Genomic DNA, 23191 nt, shown 5'->3' with positions numbered 1-23191 from the left:
TCCCCTTTCATATCTCCTGCCCACTTCCTTCCCATCCCTCCTGCCTTGTTCATCACTCCTTTTACACCACTCATTAAGAACATTGTGGTATTTTCTTGGCCAGTTCTTATTTCAAGTCTTACCATATACTGCCATTAAAGTACCCTCCCCGCAAAAAGTACTTTGTAGCATGCTGTTCTTCTCAAAATGTCTGATAGCAGAGATGTCACATCTAAGCCTCAGTGGCATACCACTTCACACCCATTTGTGTGTGTGTATGTGCAACATATTATATATAAATAAATTATAAATAAATATATATACAATATATGTTATATATGTTTTAGTTAATTTTAGTTAAACCTAATTTTTGTTAAACTAAAATTTTATATATATAACATAAACTAACATTTTATATATAACATATAAAGCATGTGTTACATATATATTATAATATATAATATATGTATATAACATATATAATACATATATTATACTATATAATATATGTATATAACATATATAATACATATATTATATAATATATGTATATAACATATAGTACATATATGTAACATATAAAGCATGTGTTACATATAATATATATTATACATTATATATTAGATATGTGCATATGTGTGTGTGTGTGTCTGTGTCTGTGTTTATATATGGCAAATGGTTGTGTGCTTAAGAGCACTGGCAGTACTTCCAATAACCTAAAGGTTAATCATTCTTTTCTGAGCTCCTAGTATTTGGACCTTGATTAAGCAGTTGACACACTTATCCTGTGGTGCAGTGATTTGCCTGCACCTGTGTATTCAAGGTTGTAAGCTGCTTTAGTCCTTTTGTATAGTAGATGCTCATTAAATGTTTACTGAACAGACATAAATTCTCCATCATTTCGTAGATGGAGAAATTGAAGTTCAGGGAGATCACAAGATGACAGAGGCAGGACTTAGTGTCAGGGCCTTATGTTTTCTATCTCACATATCCCCCTTCAAAAGTTCCCTTCACACCGGGCAGTGGTGGTGCACGCCTTTAATCCCAGTACTTGGGAGGCAGAGGCAGGTGGATTTCTGAGTTCGAGGCCAGCCTGGTCTACAGAGTGAGTTCCAGGACAGCCAGGGCTATACAGAGAAATGCTGTCTCAAAAAAAAAAAAAAAAAAAAGGAAATTTAATCTTTATTAATATTAATAACTCTGGGGCTGGAGAGATGGCTCAGCAGTTAAGAACATTTGCTTCTCTTACAAAGGACCTGGATTTAGTTCCCAGCACCCACATGATAACTCACAAGCATTTGAAACTCTAGTTCTAAGGGATCCAATGCCCTCTTCTGGCCTCCATTGGTACCAGGCATGCATGCAATGCACAGGCAAACATGCAGGCAAACACACATGCAAATGTTTTAATATATTAATAAGTCATCGCTGTACTACTGAACTGACGCCAGGCTCTGTCTGACTCTTTCATTTGTGTAAAAATCGAATTTTGTTTGAAGTCTTATACAGATGAAGATACTGATGTATTTGTATTCTGCTTTCAGCTTTATGTTTCCTGTTGCAGGTGGAATGAGACCCCCTCAAGGTATGTGAAAGCTTACATCTCTTTGTCAGTAATGGAGTGGCACCCAGGGCTAGACTCATAGATGCTAGGCAAGCACTCTGCCCATAACCCATATCCTCAGCCCCCAAACTGAAGCTGTTGCCACTGTTTCCTAACTTAGAATTAAATGGGTAAGTAAAAGATAAGTTAAATTGCTGCCCAAATGAAGTAAAATTTCCTGTACGTTTTAACTTTGTATGTTACTTTCTCTTAAAATTTCTTTTAAAGACAGGCTGTGGCACAGGCCTTTAATCCCAGCACTTGGGAGGCAGAGACAGGCAGAGCTCAGTAAGTTGGAGGCCAGCTTGGTCTATAAAACGAATTCCAGGACAGCCAGGACAGTTACGCAGAGAAACCTTGCCTTGAAAAACAACATAACAATAATAATAGAGAATTTTTTTTAAGTGTTTAGCTTAGACATTCTTGACATCTCCCAAACTTACTCATTCTTTATATTAGTAAGTTATTATTTAACCTCGGAGATGAAGGAAAATTTCAGGGCAAGAATATTAAGAACAAATGATAGCATTGCAACAGGCTGCAATTCTCTTGTCTTCTTCCGCCTTCTCTATGCCAGAGGGCAAGAGCTGTGTCTTGTCCTCTCCAGTGTCTCCAGCACCCTGCCTGCATGTACGATAGATTCCATGTAGATACTGGTTAAATGAATCTCTTTAGTGTCTTGTTCATTTTTCTTTCTGTATCTCATGGTTTTATTATAATGATGTACAAAAAGATCTCATATTCGGATTTAAAAGTATCTAAGTCTTAAGCCAGTGATTATACACACCTTTAATTCCAGGACTTGGGAAACAGAGGCAAGCAGATTTTTATGTTTAAGGCTGGTCTGCCAACCAGGCTACACAGTGAGACTCTGTCTCAAGAAAGAACAATATTTATGCCTCAGCCAGCTATGGTGGCGTATGCCTGTAATCCTAGCCTTTGGGAGGCTGAGGCAGAGTTGTGAGGCTGAGCCAGCCTAGACTACATAGCAAGACCCTATCTCAATAAAGATAGACAGACAGATAGATGGAATAAAAAAGATTTAAGTCTCAGTTTTATCCCTGGAAATCTCTCTGTTGGGTAAACTCCATCTCTTGGTTATAGGACTGGAGTTCACTGGTGTCAATTTTAGTATTGATGACTGGAGTTGGGAGATAAAATTTTGTCTCATTCTGCTATAAACAAAAATTGAGGGAGGAATTTACTTTCATTTGTCTTGCTCCTTTCTTCAGTTCCACTGCCTTCCTCCTGCTCTACCCGCCTCAGCCCCCAGCTGTCTTTGAAAAATGGCCCTTCTCACAGACCTAGTGCTGGTTGGCTATGGTAGACTCACTGGGGAAACAGAAACTCCTGGGTCACCACAGATGAGAGATAAGGGCACTCCAAGTAGGTGGAAGCAGCTCACTCTGACTTTGTCTCCATCATCAGGAGAGGTTGAGTTTCAGGCAAACTTTCCAAGGGTCAGTTGTATTCTTTTCATTTCGTGCGTGCGTGCGTGCGTGCGTGCGTGCGTGCGTGCGTGCGTAATTCCTAAGCCAGCTGTGCTCAGGTGTCCCAGATTGACATCAAATGGTCTAAGGTTTCTGTTCTTACAGAACTGTGTTTGCCATCATATGTCGTTCATTGCTTTACATGTTTTAACACTTTGATGCAAACATCCACACATGGACTACAGACAGTGAACAAAAAAGATCCAAGGACTTGATGCTTTGATTTCTAAATGGGATTTTTAATGACATTTATTTGTGTGTGTGTGTGTGTGTGTGTGTGTGTGTGCGCCTGAGTGTGTATTTGTGTACGACATGAATGTTGGAGTCCATGAAGGTCAGAAGAATTGTCCTATCACCAGGAACTGGGGTTACATGTGGTTTTAAGTCACCATGTGGGTACTGGGGATCAAACCCAGGCCCTCTGTCAAGAGCAGCAAGTGCTCTTAACCATCATTTTGGAGGGGTTTGTTGTTATTGCTGTTTGTAGTGATTTTTCTTTTTAAAAACTGATGTAGTTTGTGTCTGTGTATGAGTGTCATCGTGGGTGAGTGTGTGGAGGTGAGAGGATATAGCTCGTGTGTGGTTCTCTGCTTCCACCATGAAGATTCTAGGTATTGAACTTGGGTTGTCAGGTTTGGCAGCAAGCCCCTTACCACTGAGCCACCTCACCAGCTCTTGTTTTGTTTTTAAGACAGGATTTCATGTGCCCCAGGCTTTTCTGGAACTCACTCTGAAGCTGAGGATGACTTTCAACTCCTGATCCTGCTGCCTCTCCCTCCAGGGCGCTGGGATCACAGGCTTGTGCCACCTTGTCCAGCTTGAGGGTTTTTTAAAAGTATTTTAGAGTAAACTTTTCATCATTTGAAGACTTGAAGCACAGATCATTTCTAAAAACATTTACAATAGCAGTGTTGCCCACAGTACGGTGTGTACTTGATCAAGAGATGAGAGAAAACTTACTTTTCACTTTATATACTTTTATGTTTTAAATGTTATACCAAATACCTAAATTACCCATTCAAAAGTAGAATGACCATTAGGACATAAAGATGAGAGGGGAACAGGCTGCGTTGAGGCTGTTCTGGTCACCAACAAGACCCCACAGTCTCTATCTTTGGTGTCCTTTGAGAGTCTCTATTTTGGATGTCTGTGTTGCTGGCTCAATCCTTCCTTCCTTCCTTCCTTCCTTTCTTCCTTCCTTCCTTCCTTCCTTCCTTTCTTCCTTCCTTCCTTCCTTCCTTCCAGTCCTTGTGCTTATGCCTGCTCGAAAAACATGCCACAGAAGTGCTGGTCCCCCAGCTCTTGGCTTCCCAGTGTTCTGCTTTATCTCTTGCCCCAGCTCTTTCCATGACTTGACCTGTAGGGTTTTGGTTTTTTTATTTTATTGTTTGTTGTCTCCAGTTAGAGCATGATTTCCATAGGGTAAAGCCCTGGGTCTGTTCACTGCTGTACTATTAGGATGCTGGCTGCCATGGAGTAGACCCTTGAGAATCTGAACAAAGCACTGAATGGGTCAACAGGTAGCCTGCCTCTGCCAGCTGTTACCTGTCAATTCAAATGTTTGTGCTTCTGAAATTAGGCATTAAGAAACATGGAGAGCAAATGATGAAACAAGAGAGATGTGCTGTATTGTTCTTTCTCTTTACTGTGTAGTGTGTGCTTGGTTTTTGAAATAACATCTGACTGTATATTCCCACCTCTAACCTCTGTCCTGCTCTAGCCTGCCCAGTGCTGGAATTTCAGGTAGTTTCCACATGACAGCTTCTGTACTTCTTTCAGTTGAGTATTTGTTGGGTGTGTGTGTGTGTGTGTGTGTGTGTGTGTGTGTGTGTGTGGAAGAGATGGTCTGGGCATGATGGTACATACTCTGAAGCCAGCACTCAAAGGGAGACAGGCAGACCTCTGTGATCTGAGAACAGCCTAATCTATACAGTAAGGCCCTGTCTCAAAAATAAACCAGGAAGCAAAACTTCTCATTACCTGCAGCATTGTGTTAGCGTCCACACTTGAGAACCACAAATCAAGTTTTTATAATGTTCTTGTGGTGAAAAGTAAGCTGGTGATTTGAATATCGGGCTGCATGGATGATTACTTAGATCAGCTGCGTGCAGCCCACAGGTTGCGCATGCCTGATAGATCAGTGAGATTGCAGGGTGTGGTAAAATTTGAAATTAGAACACAATCTGCTCAAGCTATGTTTTTATTCACTGCCGTGCATAAGGCATATGGAACTGTCCCTGTCATAAGAGACACTGGTCGTTTACTAACCCCCAAAGTGCTATTTGTTCCTCTGTTCTTGGGAATATTTCATTGGAGAAGTTTAGGAGATACTCATGCACATGAGATGTTCCCCCATGGTTTTCCTGTCCTCATATTATGTTTACTTCACACAGCAATGGCTGTAAGTGTTCATGTAAGGATGGGGAAGAAAAATGGCATTACTTTGACATAATATGCATTAAACAGTTTTACAGATGATAAACGAAGGTACAGAATGAAGTTAAGAAAAGCCAGGAGTGGTGGTATACATCTGTAATTCCAGCTCTCTGGAAGTTAGAGGCCAGCCTGGCTATATAGTGAGTTCTAGAGAAAGGGTGGAGAATCCCAGAGACACATACAAACATACAGAGTGAGGGAGCGAGCAAATAACCCAATAGATAGTAAGTAACCCATTCATTTAACTTCCAGAGTTCATGATCTTAAGTGTTATTATCTACTGTTATATAGCAGGTGACCCCAAAACTTTACAAAATAAGCATTTTGTTATTTTTTATGTGCCTGTGAGTCAGGAATTTGAGCATGGCTTTGCTGGAGGTTCTGGCCCAGAGCATCTTGTGAGGGGTAGTAAAGCTGTCAGGCAGAACTGCAGTCATCAGAATGTTTTATGGAGTGGAAAGATCTGCTGTTCCTGGGTTGCAGCAGTGCCTCTCCCAGCACAAGTGCTCCAAGAAAACAAGAAGCTAACAACTAGCCTTGGGAGCCCAGGAGTGGTGCACACATCTGTAGTTGCAACTTTGGGAGATGGAGGCAGGAGGGTCTGTCAGGCTAGCCCTTCAGTCACATAAGATTTTCTCTTGAAAAGAACAAGGCTGGGAGTTACATGCTGTCATCACCACAGTATCCTGGTAACTGTACAAGGTCAGCATGAGAAGAAATGATACAAGCTTACGAACACCAGTGGGGCAGAAACGGCTGGGCCCATGGTGAAGACTGAGTACTGTATGTAGGTCATGCTCTTCATTTCATACCCACATTCAAGTTCTGCAGAACCACTATTATTTTTATTTAACAAATGAAATTCTACAGCTTACCCAGGATTGCATAGCTAAGTAGATGATGGAATTCTCATTCATGCCCGTCTTGTCAGGACCTTGTGCTCTTTCCATTGTAATATGCAGTTTTTGAGCTAGCAAGTCCTCTGTATGTTCCAATTTCAAGGAAACAAACCTTCAAACATGTTGACTTTAATAAAGCCTTGGTGTTTTCCAGCAGGCCTGATTCCAATGCAACAGCAAGGATTTCCTATGGTCTCTGTCATGCAGCCCAATATGCAAGGAATGATGGGAATGAACTACAGCTCTCAGATGTCCCAAGGACCCATTGCAATGCAGGTACTTGCTTCTTAGTTGGTAGTTTATGAAGTTATTGCTTGTTTCTGGGCATCTGCATGTCAAGAGCTATGTCTTGATGTTGTCTTTAGCAATAGTTTGCATTTTTAATGGAGTTTTCTTATATCTGGGTTCACAGGACCCTCTTTGCCTTGGCCTCCCAAACAGTAGATGTATGCTGTATACAGTTCAGACTCAAAGACTCACACATGCTAGGGAACTACCTTCGTCACTTTTCTATTGCTGTGATAAAACACTATGATGAAGAAATTATAAAAGAAAGAGCTTCTTAGGTGCTTACAATTTCAGAGGGCAATTCCATGACCATTGTGGTGGGGAACATGGCAGCAGGGAGGCAGGCGGGCAGGCACTGCAGCAGAAGCTGACAGGTAACATCCTTATCCACAAGTGGGAGGCAAAGAAAAAGAGCTAGCTGGAAATGGTGCTGGGATTTGAAGCATCAAAGCCTGCCTCATGACACACCTCCTAATCCTTTCCAGATAGTTTCACCAACTGAGGACCAAGCATTCAAATCTATGAGCCTATGGGGGCCTATGGGTGCCATTCTCATTGAAACCACCACAGTAACTATTCTAAACAAAATGAATGTTAGTTATTGGAATTAGCAGAGTAGACGGTAGAGCTATGTGTTCTTTCTTTCTGGAACTATATTTTTTTTTATGATCTAAGAAATAAAAGCTGAAGTAGAAAAATCTTGATAGGGAATTCAAAATTATAAAGAGTGACACAGCAGATTGAAGGAATTTCAGGAGAAAATGCTATTTTGTTACTCTAGGTCTAAAGAGTTTGTGAGTGGATATTGTGCTAAAGAGTTTTTATTTCTGGATGCTTCAGTTAAGGGTATATTATTGTATTGATATATAAACTGCTATTGATTAGATCTGCTATTTCTGTAAAAGTTTAGGTTATTATGGCTGTGATATGAACATCAAAATATTTATCTTTTGTTGGATTTTATTTATTTTATGTGTATGAATGTTTTGCCTGCCTTTATATTTATGTATCTCATGTGTTCCTGGAGGCTGCTGAGGGCAGAAGAGGCCTTCCAATCCCTAGAACTGGAGTTACAGGTGGTTACAAGATACCATATGGGTGCTGGGAATCAAATCCAGTTCTTCTGCAAGAGCAACAAGTACTCATAACCAATGAACCATCTCACCACTCCAGAATATTCATTATCTTATAAATACTGGGAATTAAGTTCAGCATCACCTGTGGGATGACTGCCATATGCCAGGGTTTTCACTGATGCTGGGAAAACACAAAGCATACCTGAACACACAAGAGTATAACTACATGTTTCTACACACAGCCTAAAAGAGCTTATACAAATGGTGTCCTCTGACTCTAAAGGACTGTTCAGCTCACTTTTTTTAAAATACTTCACTAGAAAATATCATATATCTTAATAATAAAAATACTATGATGTAATTTTGCAAGTTGCTTTTTCAATAATTAAAAGAAAACCCATGTGTTATTTAATATGTTGCCTGTTTCTTCTAGGCAGGAATACCAATGGGGCCAATGCCAGCAGCGGGTGTGCCTTTCCTGGGTCAGCCACCTTTCCTGGGCATGCGTCCTGCAGGCCCACAGTATACTCCAGACATGCAGAAGCAGTTTGCGGAAGAGCAACAGTAAGAGACTCACAGGGCCCAGGGGTCAGGATTACACTGTAGCAGCTACTCTATAGATTGTCAAGTATTCTGTAATATAAAACCGAAGGAAATACATTGTCTTAAGGACACTTTGAAAATAGGTTTGTTTGTTGTTTGATTTTGAGGCAGGATCCTTTGAATACTAGTTTAGAGCCAATCGAATAGTGTGGCACTTACCTGTAAGCAGACCTCTCCCAAGGCTGAGGTGAGAGAGGTGTGAGTTTAAGGCCAGGTAGGACAATAGACAACAAAACAAAACAAACAAACAAAAAAACCAAAATATGTTGGTTCCAAAAGGGCCCTTACAGGTCTTTTGATTCAAACCTCTTGTTTTCTCTCTGAGGAAGGGGAGAACTATAGAAATGAAACAGTTTGTCAACCCAGGTTACAAAGACAGCAATAAAGCTGGTTGTCCCCCAGACCCCTTCCTGCTCCTCAGAGCATGGCTTTTGCTCCTGGAGAGAGACACTGTCTTCCTTCCCAAAGAGATTTCCTGTATGTTTGGTTGGTTTTTATCTTTTTGTTTGTTAGTTTTGATTTCTGGAATCAGTAACAAAAAAGACCCATGTGGCCATGAATTTGCAGTCTTTGTGCCCAGCTCTCTCAGATGCTGGGATTGTAGGTTTTTGTCTCTAGATCCAGCTTCCTACATTGATTGGTGTTGCTGCTGCTGTTTGATGGTACCATACTAACTGCTAGGCAAGGGCTTTACCACAGAGCTACGTCCAGCCTGCAGATTACTTTCTTGTATGCAGAACAAAGCATGGTTTTATGTTTATCTGCCTCCCTGGTTTTTGTGACTGCTCAGCGCATCAAAATTGTTTCCTCTGACGCTGGGCAGTGGTGGTGCATGCCTTTAATCCCAGTACATGGGAGGCAGAGGCAGGTGGATTTCTGAGTTCGAGGCCAGCCTGGTCTACAGAGTGAGTTCCAGGACAGCCAGGGCTACACAGAGAAACCCTGTCTCGAAAAACAAAACAAACAAACAAACAAAAAGATTGTTTCCTCTGCTGCTGGTGGTACCATCTCGGAGTGCAGGAAGGGATTCATGTTTTCTGCTAATTAAAGAATTGAAAAGCAAGAAAGAAATAATATTGGAGACCTTGTGGGGTCCCAGCAGAACCACCATATGGTACCTGGGGAGTTGGGGTCCCCTCTTGGGGTTCTTAGCCATTCTGATAAGAAGTGGACACAAAGGAAATTTTAAGGACCAAACAAAAGCTTACAGTGTATTAGAGTTTAAAAGAAAAACTCTCGAGCAGGCAAGCTGTCATTCTCACACTGCCTGGAGCAGGAAGAATGGAGAGGATGAGCCAGCTCAGAGGTCAGTCACATAGTGGCAGGCAGCCACAAAGCAGGGCAAGGGAACTTTAGGAACACGGAGGAAGCCCAGAGTGTTAGGGAGCTTAGCTCTGGCTAGAAGAAAAAGACAGAAGAGAAGGAAAAAAAATGACATTTTTCTGAGTCAGGCCTCAGAAAGGTGGGCACCTTGAAGGGACTGCACCAGGAGGAGGGGATTCTGGGAAGGAAAAGCATTATCTTAGTTAGGATTTAAAACTCCATGACCGCAGCAACTGTTATAAAGAAAAACATTGAATTGGAGCTGGCTTACGGTTTCAGAGCTTTAGCCCATTACTGTCATGGCAGGGAGCATGGCAGCATCCAGGCAGACATGGTGTTAGAGAAGGGGCAGGGAGTTGTGCACCTTGATCTGAAAGGAACAGGAGACTGTGTGCCACTCTGGGTGTGGCTTGAGCCTAGGAGCCCTCCAAGCCTGCTTCCACAGTGGCACACCTCCTCCATCAAGGCCACGTAATAGTATCATTCTTTATGGACCAAGCATCAAAACACATGGCTCTACGAGGCCATAGCTATTCAAACCACCATGGGAATGGCATCTTTTTTTAACTGATGATTTTAAAAATATTTTTAAGTTAAATGTAATGACACACAGCACACCCTTCTCTTTCTTCCTGTGTACACCTCCCCCACCCCTTGCTCGATCTCAAATTCATGGGCTCTTATGTACAACCTACTCAGTCCATTTAGTTTTACCTGTATGTATATAAATTCAGAGCTGACCACTTGGTCTTAGATGACCAATTGGAGAACTCTTTCTTAAAGTGAACCAACCTTCCTGGGGTGGTCCCCATAGCCAAGGTTCCTGGCCTTGCCTTGTTGGGTTAATCCTTAAGGAAGGAGACAAAGGAACCTTTGTCTCCACCTAGAGGTGGGTTTCCCTCTTTACACTTGGATGATGTATGGCATGCAGAGGCCTCAGGTTTCATACCCAGTTCCACACCAACCCCCAAAAAGGATACTTTCTTTGCCTTGCTAATTAGGTAAGGAATAAAAGAATGAATGTAAATTAAGTAAATCATTCTGTAGATTCGTTTACAGTATTTTAGAGCTAGTTTACAGAAGAAACAGATTGTCATAAGAGAATTACATATAATTAGGAGTGAAGATTATAATTCTAGAAATGCAGGTTGGTATTGCTGAAGCTGACAGTATAAATCAGAATGTAGCATAACTCCTTGAGGCTGAATGTTGATGTAATTGTTTTCCCTTCAGAAAACGATTTGAACAGCAACAGAAGCTCTTAGAAGAAGAAAGAAAAAGACGTCAGTTTGAAGAGCAAAAACAAAAGCTCAGACTTCTCAGCAGCGTGAAGCCCAAGGTGATGCACCCACTGTGTCCTCCCAGGGCTCACTTGCCCTGCGCATGCCTCCTCACTCAGTCAGCCCAAGCTGCACTGTGGTGGATTTCTTTACATCATGGTTTGCCTAAGTCCTAAAGGGAATTGTTTTTCTTTTTCTCTACAGATAGATCCCTATTGTTGGGCCATTCTCTTCTCAACTTTTTTTTTTTTTTTTTTTTTTTTAACCACCATGACAATATTGGTAATTGTTTTCTTGGGAAACATTGATTGATTATAGGAATTGGATTTGTCAGGATCCTCATAGAACTTTTAGTATCTCACAGCCCTGTGCAATAGTATTTGAGAATGAACCTTTTCAAGTTTTTATACTCTATAGAGGGTCTTTTTATGCATTATTTTATATACTTATTGATATCTTTCTGACTTTGAAAATTAACTGTTGCAAGTGTGCTGTGAGAATACTGGGCCTGAATCCTGGTGCAGCGGCTCATTCCCAAATTCTTGTACCTGAGAAGCAAAGTCAAGAGGGTGGCTGGGTATGGGTCTGAGGCCAGCCTGGGCTGGACAGAGAGCTCTAAGGCAAACCTTGCCTCAGAACAAAACAAACAAACAAAAACAAAAGAAGAAGAAAAGGTTACTGGAAATAGATATCTGAGGTTTAGTTTAAGAAGGGAAGAAGTAAACACAGTCTTTGTCTTGCAGACAGGAGAGAAGAACAGAGATGATGCTTTGGAAGCCATAAAAGGAAACTTGGATGGGTTTTCCAGAGATGCTAAGATGCACCCTACTCCAGCATCACATCCAAAGAAACCAGGTAGTTTTCATTTTAAGAGACAAGCAGTGTTCTTTCCTTGGAGGGTGGTTGATCATCTCCCTGTGTTTAATTGGCCTTTGCGTGTGAAGGCCTGTGCTGAATTTTTCCTTCAAGCTAAATTCAGATTTGAATATTTTAAAATGTAGGGATCTGGCCCAGTCAACAGCTAAGCTGGAGGTTAAAATCCTTAGCCCTTTGGTTAAACTTAGCTTTGTTAACTTCCCCATGAAGTTTTCACAGTGAGTGTACTGATGGAAGACAGTCTGTTGTGCTTGGCATGGTGGTACATGCCTTTAATCCCAGTGCTCACTGGGAGACAGAGGCAGGAGGATCTCTAAATCTGAGGCCAGCCTGGTCTGACAGGACTACATAGAAAGAGACCCTGTCTTGAAATAAGAAAAAAGATAGCCTGTTAATTCAAAGAAACATAGTAAGTTTACTAGTCCATCTTCATTATTATGAAATTGGTACTTTTAGGAGCTAGGTCAAATTTCATGGGACAAAATTTAGAAATTCTGAAAATAGTCATGGCTGTGATCTTCCTCAGTAATCAAATAAAATTCAGGAAAATTCAGTTTCTTCAGTAAATCTCTTTGTAGTTTTTATTCCGGAGGTAATCAAATAAAACTTAGAGAAGCAGAGTAAATGGATATTTTTGTTTTGTTATCATTTTAAAGACTTGGTTGAAATTGTCTTGTATGCAAAATGTTTTTTCATCTTTTTAATTAAATACTTTGACATTTTGTTACAAGGTAACGTCAATCATAATGATGGTACATTAATAGACAATTTTCATAAATCACTCAGCAAGCCAAAAAATACCGTCTTCTGCTAGAAAATATATCAATAAGTTTTATCTTAAATGCTTGTGATTTAATATCTCTTATAAATTAATATCAGGAGAAAATAATCTAACATTGGCAGTATTATCAATTCTCTTTTTATTTACCTGTGTGTGTGTGTGTGTCTGTGTGTCTGTGTGTGTGTCTCTGTGTGTGTCTGTGTGTGTGTGTATGTATGTATGTTGATGCCCACCGAGGCCTTCAGATCCCCTGGACCTGGGTGTGACGGGCTACTGTGAAATTGATCTGGACACCAGGAACCACACTCAGGTCCTGCACAAGAGCAGCAAGTGCTCTCAACTGCTGAGCCACCTCTGCAGCCTGTTATTAATTTGTGATTTTCTGGCTCAGCTTTGGCTCTGTCCTGTAATTCACTGATTAGATCATGTGCTTTGATTCCTACTACCAAAATCATGCCCAAAGTGAAGTACACACTGAAACTGGAAGGAGAAAGCTATTAGCAATCATTTTGAGATCAGGGAACACATATTTAAAACTGAAAATCGTAAGCCAAACAAAGTAGTGATGAAGTGATTCTCAGTCAGTGTGGTAGCACATTCTGAAATCTCAGCACTTGGGAGGCTAAGGTAGGGGAGCTGTGAGCTTGAGGCTAGTCCATAGGATATACATAGCAAGTTCTAAGACAACCCAAGCTATGTAGCTGACCCTGTCCCCAAACAAACATTGAAAGTTAAGACTAAAACTGAGCATGGCACTGAACGTAGAAAAGACAGAGAGCAGTGGCCATTGTAGGTCAGACACTGTGTTCACACCAAGTTTCCTTGTCAACACAAAGCTGTGGTCAGCAGTTAGCAGCAAGTAAGACAAGTGAGGTCATCAATTGGTGTGTTATTCAGATTGCCAGAATTCAGCACCCTTACAGATGACACTTCTAAGTGGAGCTGTTTCTACTCTTCCAGAAGACTGTTTTGAGGCAGCGATTCCCAAGCTTACCCAGTCAGTCTTAAGACATCCAAAGCAGCTGAGAACCCACAGAGAGCCTTATCCTGTGCTCTCAGCAGCCATTGTTGGGAGGCATGGGGTTCAATGTTACATGACTTTTTTCTTTTTTTTAAAAAAAAAGTTACAGCAATATGTTTGCATATTCATTTTCATCTTTCATATAACTTTTGGCAATTCCAGATTTTATTCCACTGGTTCTTAAGTAACAAGCTTGAAGTTACCACCATCTATTTCAAATGAGAGGCAGTTCCTTGTTACATTAGACCTTAGTAGATAGTAAAGCAATTCAAACAGGTTAAAAATATGAAGAAACAGCTAGTCGTGGTGTCGCATATATTTGAACCTCAATGTGCAGAAGGCAGAGACAGGTGGATCTCTGAGTTTGAGGCCAGCCTGGTCTATACAGTGAGTTCCAGGACAGCCAGAGTACGGAGAAACCCTGTCTCAAAAAAGCAAAATAAAAAACCAAAACCAACCAACCAACCAAAATGAAATGGAGCCATCAGTGAGCTCTGTGTTAAATGTAGCTCTTGCAGAGCATATTTATTGTGTAAGTGAATCTCACACATAGTGATAAAAAGCCAGTGTGGCTGGGGAGATGGCTCCTCATAAGAGTTCTTGCCATGAAAGCATGAGGACCTGAGTTCAAATCCCAAGCACTCATACAGAGCAGCGGAATTTCGTTCATTTCATGCACTCTTATGAGGTGGGGGTGGGGGGCTGAAAGATCTTTCTAGGGTTGAGTGTGGTGATGCATGCCATTAATCCGAGCACTCGGGAGGCAAAGGCAGGAAGATCTCTGTGAGATCAAGGCTAGCCTGATCTAAGGAATGAGTTCCAGGACAGCCAGAGCTTAGTAGAGAGACTCTGTCTCAAAAAACAAAGAAAAGAAAGAAATAGTATCTAGATAGACAGACCACTTGGATTTCAGAAGTAATTGTCACTTTGATGAACAATTAATGCTACCTAATAAAATGAAGGGCAGAAATTTGAGTTAATTTTGTCTGTTTGGAACCAAATGCAGACTAGCTCTTGAGCTTATCTGTAGAACAAAGCACATCAGGGTGTTCCTTTGGCTGTTTCTTGCTCCCCTCCGCTGTTCATATTTGAGCGTGCTCTGAGGGTTGTCACCTCTGCTGTTCACATTTGAGTATCCTCTGAGAGTTGTCACTCCGCTGTTTGCATTTGAGCATACTCTGAGGGTTGTCACCTCCGCTGTTCATATTTGAGCATGCTCTGAGGGTTGTCACCTCTGCTGTTCGAATTTGAGCATGCTCTGAGGGTTGTCACCTCCGCTGTTTATATTTGAGTGTGCTCTGAGGGTTCTCACTTCCGCTGTTTATATTTGAGTGTGCTCTGAGGGTTGTCACCTCTGCTGTTCACATTTGAGCGTGCTCTGAGGGTTGTCACCTTCACTGTTCACATTTGAGCGTGCTCTGAGGGTTGTCACCTCCGCTGTTCACATTTGAGCGTGCTCTGAAGGTTGTCACCTTCGCTGTTCGTATCATGCTCTGAGGGTTGTCGCATCTGGATGTCTCTCTCCTTCTGATTTTCACTCCCATGTGTTTCATTGCCATTTTTCATTTTGCAGACTGCCCCACATCATCTCATTCTACTAAAACTGTCTCCCCATCATCTGCCTTTCTTGGCGAAGACGAATTCAGTGGCTTTATGCAGGGGCCTGTTGAACTTCCCACTTGCAGGCCTCCTTCCACAGCCTGGCCCTTTCAGTCTTTCCTCCCCAGCACTCCACTCAGCCAGTTAAATACACAGAAGGCTGGGGCACAGCCTCTACCTCCAGCTCAGGCTCCAGTGTCTTTTGCCTTACATGGTGTCCATGGGCAAATTCCTTGTTTATCTGCTGCCCCAGCTTCCCACAGTGTGCAGAAAGCAGGTAACTCCTGGTGTTATTATCAAAGTATTAAAATATTCTACAGTAATTTACTTCTCTTACTTATGTAGAATTATACAGTGCTGTTGACAAAAAAAAAAAAAAAACACATGTGATTTATGAGAACCATTAACAGCCACCAACACAAGACTAGATATAGTTTTTATATCCTCGTTTACCAGAAAAGTGATTTAAAGTCTTTCACTGCTGTGTGTGTTAGAAACAGGAGAGACTTCAGGAGCAGACTGGCCTCCTAAGATTATGTTAAGAATGTGCTGGGGAGAGCTCCTTTAAAAAGCAGTCTTTCTACACAAAGAATCAATGAAATGTTAAAAATAAACAAATAAAGCGGGGAGCAGTGGCTCAGTCTGCTGAGGTGGCTCAGCAGGTAGAGTGCTTGCCACCAAGCTTGCTGACTTAGGTTACCCTCAGGGCACATTCTGGAAGGGGAGGAGTGACTTCCACATATTGTCTTCCCACTGTCTCACATGGGCCAGCATGCACACACAAAATACATTTAAATCCTTTAAAATGTGATCTCTCTAGCTGGCTATGGTGCACACATCTGTAATTTATTCCTTAAGACATGGAGGCAAAAGGATTAGAAGGAGTTCAGGGTCATCCTTGGCTATATGGATCAGGACCAACCTGGCTGCATGAGACCCTGTTTCAGAAAAAGGGGAGGGAGAAAAGGGCCCCTTATAAGATGGATATGGTGGCTCATGTCTGTAATTGCAGCACTAGGCAGACAGAGGCAGGAGGGTCTGCTTAGGTTTGAGGCCAGCCTACTGCAGTGATGCTTTTTGGCCTTGCACAAGTCTTTAAAGATTTCTGTACTTAGTTTTTACCATCTGTGAAATTGTGGAGCAGGCACAGTGTCTCAAGACATGGTGTGTGGGGAAGGGTCTTGAGAGACCCTTAGTCTAAGACTTGCCGTTTAACAGATGTGTGACCAGGCCAAACAGGGAGCCCCACTAGCTAGGAGGGGTGTCTGTCTGGTCATGGAAGCTTGCCACCTTCTCATAGCAGCGCTCCCCACTGTGTTACTTTACTTCCTGTGGCATGGGATCCCTAAGAGCTTGAGTAAGGTTATTATTTTAAGTTCTCTAAAACTTCTGAGTCTCTCAAATCCTACACAGATGGGTAACAATTGAATTATTACATTATCCATGCTCTGTGGGAAGACCTTCCCCTGAGAATACGGGGGCAGGAAGGGATGAAAAAAACATTGGTGTATGCAGTAATATACAAATAATCCTTCATGCTGTTTGTTTAGGCCCTTCCTTGGAAGAGAAGCTCCTAGTATCTTGTGATATAAGTGCATCTGGGCAGGAACACATTAAATTAAATACTCCTGAAGCTGGGCACAAAGCCGTAGTCCCAGGTTCCAGTAAGAAGTGTCCCGGTTTAATGGCCCATAACGGGGGTGTTGTAGATGGATGTGTGAGTGGTCCCACCACTGCAGAGGCAGAAAGGACTTCAGATCAAACCCTGTCAAAGGAAGAGAGTGGTGAGCTCCTGGGCATTCAGCACACTGTTTATAACCAACTGCCGCTCGGATGCTAACACTTTAAGCATTAATCTTAAAATGGATGCTGCTTGATTATGCTAATTACAATTTTGCTTAAATATTTTATGCAATCTTTTCTCTGATTAACCCCTAAGATTTTGCTCTGACTCCTTTAAATACACTGTGTTACTCCTTTTCAAATGATGTTGGTAACCCTGCTTCCTAATCAGAATCACTCCTAAACTTTCCTCATTTTTACACCAGCTCCTGTTGATTCCCCTCATACTTTCTGGTTTTCCATAAAGGTTAAAAAGTTCAGCTGTAGCTGGAAAAGTCACCAATGAAAATGTAGTTTCCCCCTCTGACCTAAATAGTCTGCATTGAGGCCTGAAAGATCCAGATCCATATTCAAGACTCTGGGCGTGAACCCCCAGTGCAGAGGAGAGACAAACAGGTCTTCAGCCTGCAGTGGAACATAAGCTTGGTACCTGCATGGCCCCATCCTCTTCCCAAAACTCAAAAGCTGGATTCCAAATTTTAACTGCAGAGATGAATCAGAATGTAAGCAACCTGGAGACAAACCTCAGGAGGATGTTTTGCATGTGTAATTTTAAGCCACAGCCTGTTGTGTTCTCCTGTTAACTTGTCATGCACATTAGATGTGCAAGCCTCCTATAGCCCAGATTACTGATTTGCACTTTCTTTGCACTTTAATGCATAGTAACTGAACAAGACTTGTTTGGAAACCAAGTACTTAGTTATATTGGTGACTTTTTTCTAGTGTCTCCAGCCAGTGTTCCTCTGTGTAAAAAGCAGTGACTTGTCTCCAGACCATGTGTATATTAACTATCTTTACCTTGTAGGTGTGGGCGTGTTTCCCTCTCAGGAGCCTGTTCAGCCCAGAATGCCTCCTTGGATTTACAATGAGAGTTTGGTTCCAGGTAAAGTAAAGCTGCTTTGCCCAGCATTCCCTTCTGGATATTTGACTTTAAATATTATAGAGATATTTCTAAATATTGACTGTAGTGGTTATAAAATATGCAGAAGGAATCGCTACTTATACTTTTTCTACAAGAGTATAGAAAACTAAATGAACTTCACGTTTAAGACTACTTTATGGGCTGGGAGCCATGATGCACAGCTTTAATCCTAGCACTTAGCAGAGAGACGTTGTTGTTCTCTCTGAGTTCCAGGACAGCCAGGGCTATTCAGTGAGACCTTGTCTCAAAAAGAGAGAGAGAGAGAGAGAGAGAGAGAGAGAGAGAGAGAGAGAGAGAGAGAGAGAGAGAGAGGAAGAGAGAGGAATTGGGGAGGGCGGGAGAAAGAAAGAAAAAAGACTGCTTTCTTGGGAGTGACAAGATTGCTCATGGTGCAAAAGCCAAGCCATTAGAGTCATTGTGTTTTAAATGATATTATCAGAGACTTATTTCAAAGGCTACTAATAACCTATCAAGAATCACAGTACTGGGGCCAAAGAGATGGTTCAGTGGTTAAGAGCATATCTGGTCTTCCAGAGGACCAAGGTTCTGGGAGAACCCACATAACTCATAACTACCCTCTTCCGGCCTCTGCGGGCACTAGACATATATGTAGTACATAGATTGACATGCAGACGCAACACCTATTCACATACAATTTTTAAAGTATCTTGTTAATACTTTGTGCATTCTTAAGGGTTTTTTAAAAATATTCTTTTTTTCTGATTGTCCTATGAAACTATATGAAATAAAATATTGGGAAACATCATTTTCTACGTTGGAAAATGGTGTTTGGGTGTTTTGTTTTTTAATGTGTATTACTATTGTTTAGTTGAAGAAATTGCTAAAATGGATAGTGTGTTAGTTCTCAGTAGATGCAAGATGATAGTGTGTTTAAGCCACAATCAGTAGACACAGAAATAATAGCCCTTTCAGCAGCAGATGCTGAGGTTAGCAAATCATAGCTGCGTGGTTTGCTGTACAGCCCTGTACAGCAAGCTGAGGTGTGTCCATTAGCTCATCAGTGCTAAAGCTGCTACAGACAAACATTGTTCTACACTTGGATAAATGTTGATGCAAGATCTCCATAGAGGAATTTCTTTCTGGGAGAAATTGGTAAATGTCTGCTTTGTATTTTAATCTTACAGCCACAATTCAAAGGCTAGATATTCCCCCAAACCCTGCGGGACCCAATCTGCCCATTGAGTCTCTTCCCTTTCCTCTCTCTAAACCATTCAGAAACTAGATCTTAGTATATTTTTTAAGTGTATTTGTTTTCTGCCAGTTTGTCTTTTCTCCTTCATTTTCCTCTGTATATATGCATGCAGCCTTTCCTAGTCATGTATGTGTAGGTTTGCATGTATGTGGAGGTCAGAGGGTTCCAGTGATTGAACTCAGGCCATCAGGCTTGGCAGCGGGGACCTCTTCCGCACTGAGCCAGATGCCAGCTATATTAAAGCAACTTGACCTAAGATTATTCTTTTATACCAACAGTGGCAGCAGCAAAGTCAACCACCTACAGTGTGTTTGCATTTGTCATTTGATTTTTCTTTCAATAGATGCCTATAAGAAAATTTTAGAAACCACAATGACTCCAACTGGAATAGATACTGCTAAACTTTATCCCATTCTGATGTCATCTGGACTTCCCAGGGAAACTCTCGGACAGATATGGGCATTAGCTAATCGAACCACACCTGGCAAGCTCACTAAGGAGGAGCTTTATACCGTTCTCGCCATGGTAGCAGTAACTCAGGTAGACTATGTGTCTTATGTCAGAACAAGTGTGTTGTTTCTACAGATTGAAAGAATGAATCCCATTTCATCATAGTCTTGTAGATTTCCTTGTACATTAAAATTTAGGTGCTTTGTGATACAGTTTTCCAAAAAGATACAGTCCATGTAATTCACATCCTAGCACGTTATCCCTTTGTTCAAAAGTGAAAATAATTGATGAAATCAATTTTTGCTCTTACTTAGAACTCCTTAAAGTATACTTAGGCTGGTAACAAGTTTTCTTATACTTTGAAATTAGTTTAGTTTCTTTGATTTTAGCAAATTAATTAAACTTATCAGACAAAAAATTGTCACAATTGGCGTGTGCTGACCATGTCTAAGTATCAGCATCGGGTGTTTTAAATGAGGAGAGTTTGGATGGATGAAATAGGTCCACATTTGCTGCATGAAAGGATGGCCTTGTATGATTACATTTTCAGTAGTACAGAACAGTCATGGATCCTGCTGCCTTATCCTCCTGGATACTGTTCTCCTGGTAGCAGACAAAGAAAGGGAACCACAGAAAAGCTTCCTGTAGGTCTCTCTTGCACTGATTTTGAGTGTGGCCTGCTGCTGGCTAAAATGTTTCTGGTTTTTTTGGTGTTCCATGTAGAGGGGTGTTCCTGCCATGAGCCCTGATGCTTTGAACCAGTTCCCTGCAGCTCCCATTCCTACCTTAAGCGGCTTTCCTATGACTCTGCCTACCCCAGTGAGCCAGCCAACAGCGATGCCCTCTGGCCCTGCAGGCTCCATGCCCCTCACCCTTGGACAGCCCATCATGGGCATTAACCTTGTTGGCCCAGTGGGTGGAGCTGCAGCACCAACTTCCAGTGGCTTCATGCCAGCCTACCCCTCAAACCAGGTAAGTGGAGAAGCTTTGTGTGTGTCAGATCATTCCAGAAAGTGTATGTGGGATGTGGGCAGCTTTCCTTCAGAGATTCAGTCTGCTGGATTGTAGTGGACACTTGATATGGAAATAGAGGTGTGATTCATCTGTGAGCTCTCTCACCTAGGATACTCAGGATCCTCCTAAATTTGACCCCAGCACTTCAAAAAATAAAATAATTTTTAAGTATTAATATAATACAAAATTCAATTGTTTGTTTTTGTTTTTAATTATTTTTTAAATACACAAAATATTTGTTGAGAACTAAGCAGTTGAGGAAAACACATGATGTCTACCTCTGTCCTTCTGTATATGTACACACATACATGTACCACACACATACATGCACACCTACACAAACATACATATACCACATACATACATACACCACACACACACACACACACACACACACACACACACACACACACACACAGAGATTTTAAGGCCAGACATGGTAGTCCATATCTTTGACTTCAATACTCAGAAGTCAGAGGCAGGAGATCTCTGAGTTTGAGGTCAGCCTGGTTTACATAGAGAGTTCCAGGCCTGCCAGGGCTACATGGTAAATCCTGTCTCAAAAGTTTCATCACTTCTCAGATTAGCAAACGAACATTTTTAATGTACAAATATGCAGTGTCATGTAGGAAAAAATGACTAATCCTGCAGGTTTATTGGCACAACTGTTTGAAAGCATGCCCTCAGAGATGGCAGCTGAAGTTAGCAGAGTCAGGATGTCAGTAACACTGCTTGTTAGAATAAAATGTCCACTGTATGAAGAAAATGTTCAATGATTTTAGTTTCTCCATACAGTGGAAAGTAATCATTAACATGAACAGAGTGGATCTCTGTTTAGGGCATGGAAGGATGACCCTGTTGTGTAATGACATTTCTGAAGTACTGAACAGTGTAATGTGAGCTTGTTCCATAAAGCAAATGGACCATGAACAGTCTGCTGCTCTGGGTGGTAGCCTAGAAGCCAGTGTTGCTTTTGTGTATGACTGGTTATAGGGGTCATGTCTGTTCACAAACATTGCTGTCAGCAACCAGACAAATGTAATCCAACTACTTTTTTTTTTTTTTTTTTCTATTTTTCGAGACAGGGTTTCTCTGTATAGCCTTGGCTGTCCTGGAACTTACTGTGTAGACCAGGCTGGCCTCGAACTCAGAAATCCACCTGCCTCTGCCTCCCAAGTGCTGGGATTAAAGGCGTGCGCCACCACTGCCTGGCCATAATCCAACTACTTTAAAAATGTTAAGTTAGCTATTTAAGCCAGTCCTTTCATTACATTTGTGCCAGAGAAAACTTTAAAATATGAGACAGGATTCTTTTTTTTTAAGCATCTTTTTCTTCAAAGATTTATTTTTTTTATTTATATATACATATTTATAATATACATATTTATAATACATTGTTGCTGTCATCAGATACACCAGAAGAGAGCATCAGATCCCATTACAGATGGTTGTGAGCCACCATGTGGTTGTTGGGAATTGAACTCAGAACCTCTGGAAGAGCAGTCAGTGCTCTTAACCACTGAGCCATCTCTCCAGCCCCTGAGACAGGATTCTTGCCTTAAGCATCTCTGTTATTATATCTCAGTTGTGTTCTTGCCTGAAGCTGTATGTGCTCAGTGGTAGAGCATTTGTTTAATATGCACAAGACCCTGTGTTCAATTCTAGCATGTGTGCATACACTAACACACTCACGTGATTATGAAATTAGGCAGTTTTAATTAAATTGAGCAATTACATGATAGGCTCTGAAGTTGATGCATGGTGAGGAGTTATTTACTTTGGCAATCTCATGTTCCCTATGTAAGTATTCTTTGGCAAGGTTGAGTTATCTGAAAGGCCTTAATTGAGAAGATGCCTCTATAAGATCTTGCTGTAGGGCATTTAAAAAAAAATAGTGATTGTGTGTGGTGCCATCCCTGGCCTGGTGGTCCGGGGGTTCTATAAGAAAGCAGGCTGAACAAGCCAGTAAGCAGCACTTCTCCATGGCCTCTGCACCAACCCCTGCTTCCATGTCTGTGCCCTATACTTGAGTTCTTTTCCTGTCTTCCTTCCATGATGAACAGATGTGGAGTGTAAGCCGAATAAACTCTCTCCTCTCCAAGTTAGTTTGGTCACAGTGTTTCATCATAGCACTAGGAATCCTAAAACAAGTTGGTACCAGAATAGCAGAATATTGCTGTGGCTGACCTGACCATGTTGTTTTGGGGGAGGATTATAGAAGGACTTTGAAACTTTGGGTGAGAAACGCCATTGTATGTTGAGGGCTAAATGAACTGTGATGCAGGAGCTTAGGAAATAAGAATGTTGAGCACAATGCAGACGATGGAGACCTGGCTTGTGAAGTTTCAGAGGGAAGCAAAGACTCTACTAGGCCTTTTGTATGAACAGTGTATGGTTCTGGTCAGCTGGAGTTGAAGAATCAGCTGTGATTAGCAAGAGACCAGAACCACTAGCTTAAAACCTTGCTTTGCTGGAACAATGATTCAGGTCAGCTGG

At 41.5% G+C, this 23191-nt stretch overlaps 1 protein-coding gene across 19 annotated transcripts in view; it reads left to right on the top strand.

Moving 5' to 3' along the window:
* Window positions 1-23191, top strand: part of Synrg (synergin gamma) — a 76457-nt gene that overhangs the window by 6026 nt on the left and 47240 nt on the right. For 5 of the 19 annotated variants that reach the window (XM_076936138.1, XM_076936133.1, XM_076936136.1 and 2 more), the window contains exons 2-11: window positions 1524-1564; window positions 6562-6683; window positions 8205-8335; window positions 10931-11036; window positions 11721-11832; window positions 15229-15531; window positions 16805-17038; window positions 17902-17979; window positions 19575-19771; window positions 20405-20653. In XM_076936138.1, the coding sequence (XP_076792253.1) occupies window positions 1524-1564; window positions 6562-6683; window positions 8205-8335; window positions 10931-11036; window positions 11721-11832; window positions 15229-15531; window positions 16805-17038; window positions 17902-17979; window positions 19575-19771; window positions 20405-20653 (1573 nt within the window). The remainder of the gene's footprint in view (window positions 1-1523; window positions 1565-6561; window positions 6684-8204; window positions 8336-10930; window positions 11037-11720; window positions 11833-15228; window positions 15532-16804; window positions 17039-17901; window positions 17980-19574; window positions 19772-20404; window positions 20654-23191) is intronic. The other 14 variants (XM_076936132.1, XM_034505913.2, XM_034505910.2 and 11 more) reach the window with 5 other exon arrangements.

The sequence above is a fragment of the Arvicanthis niloticus genome, chromosome 6 (genome assembly GCF_011762505.2).
Source record: "Arvicanthis niloticus isolate mArvNil1 chromosome 6, mArvNil1.pat.X, whole genome shotgun sequence".
In the NCBI taxonomy this organism is placed as follows: Eukaryota; Metazoa; Chordata; class Mammalia; order Rodentia; family Muridae; genus Arvicanthis; species Arvicanthis niloticus.
Note: the sequence above shows the minus strand (reverse complement) of the source record. Positions and strands in the feature narration are given on the sequence as shown.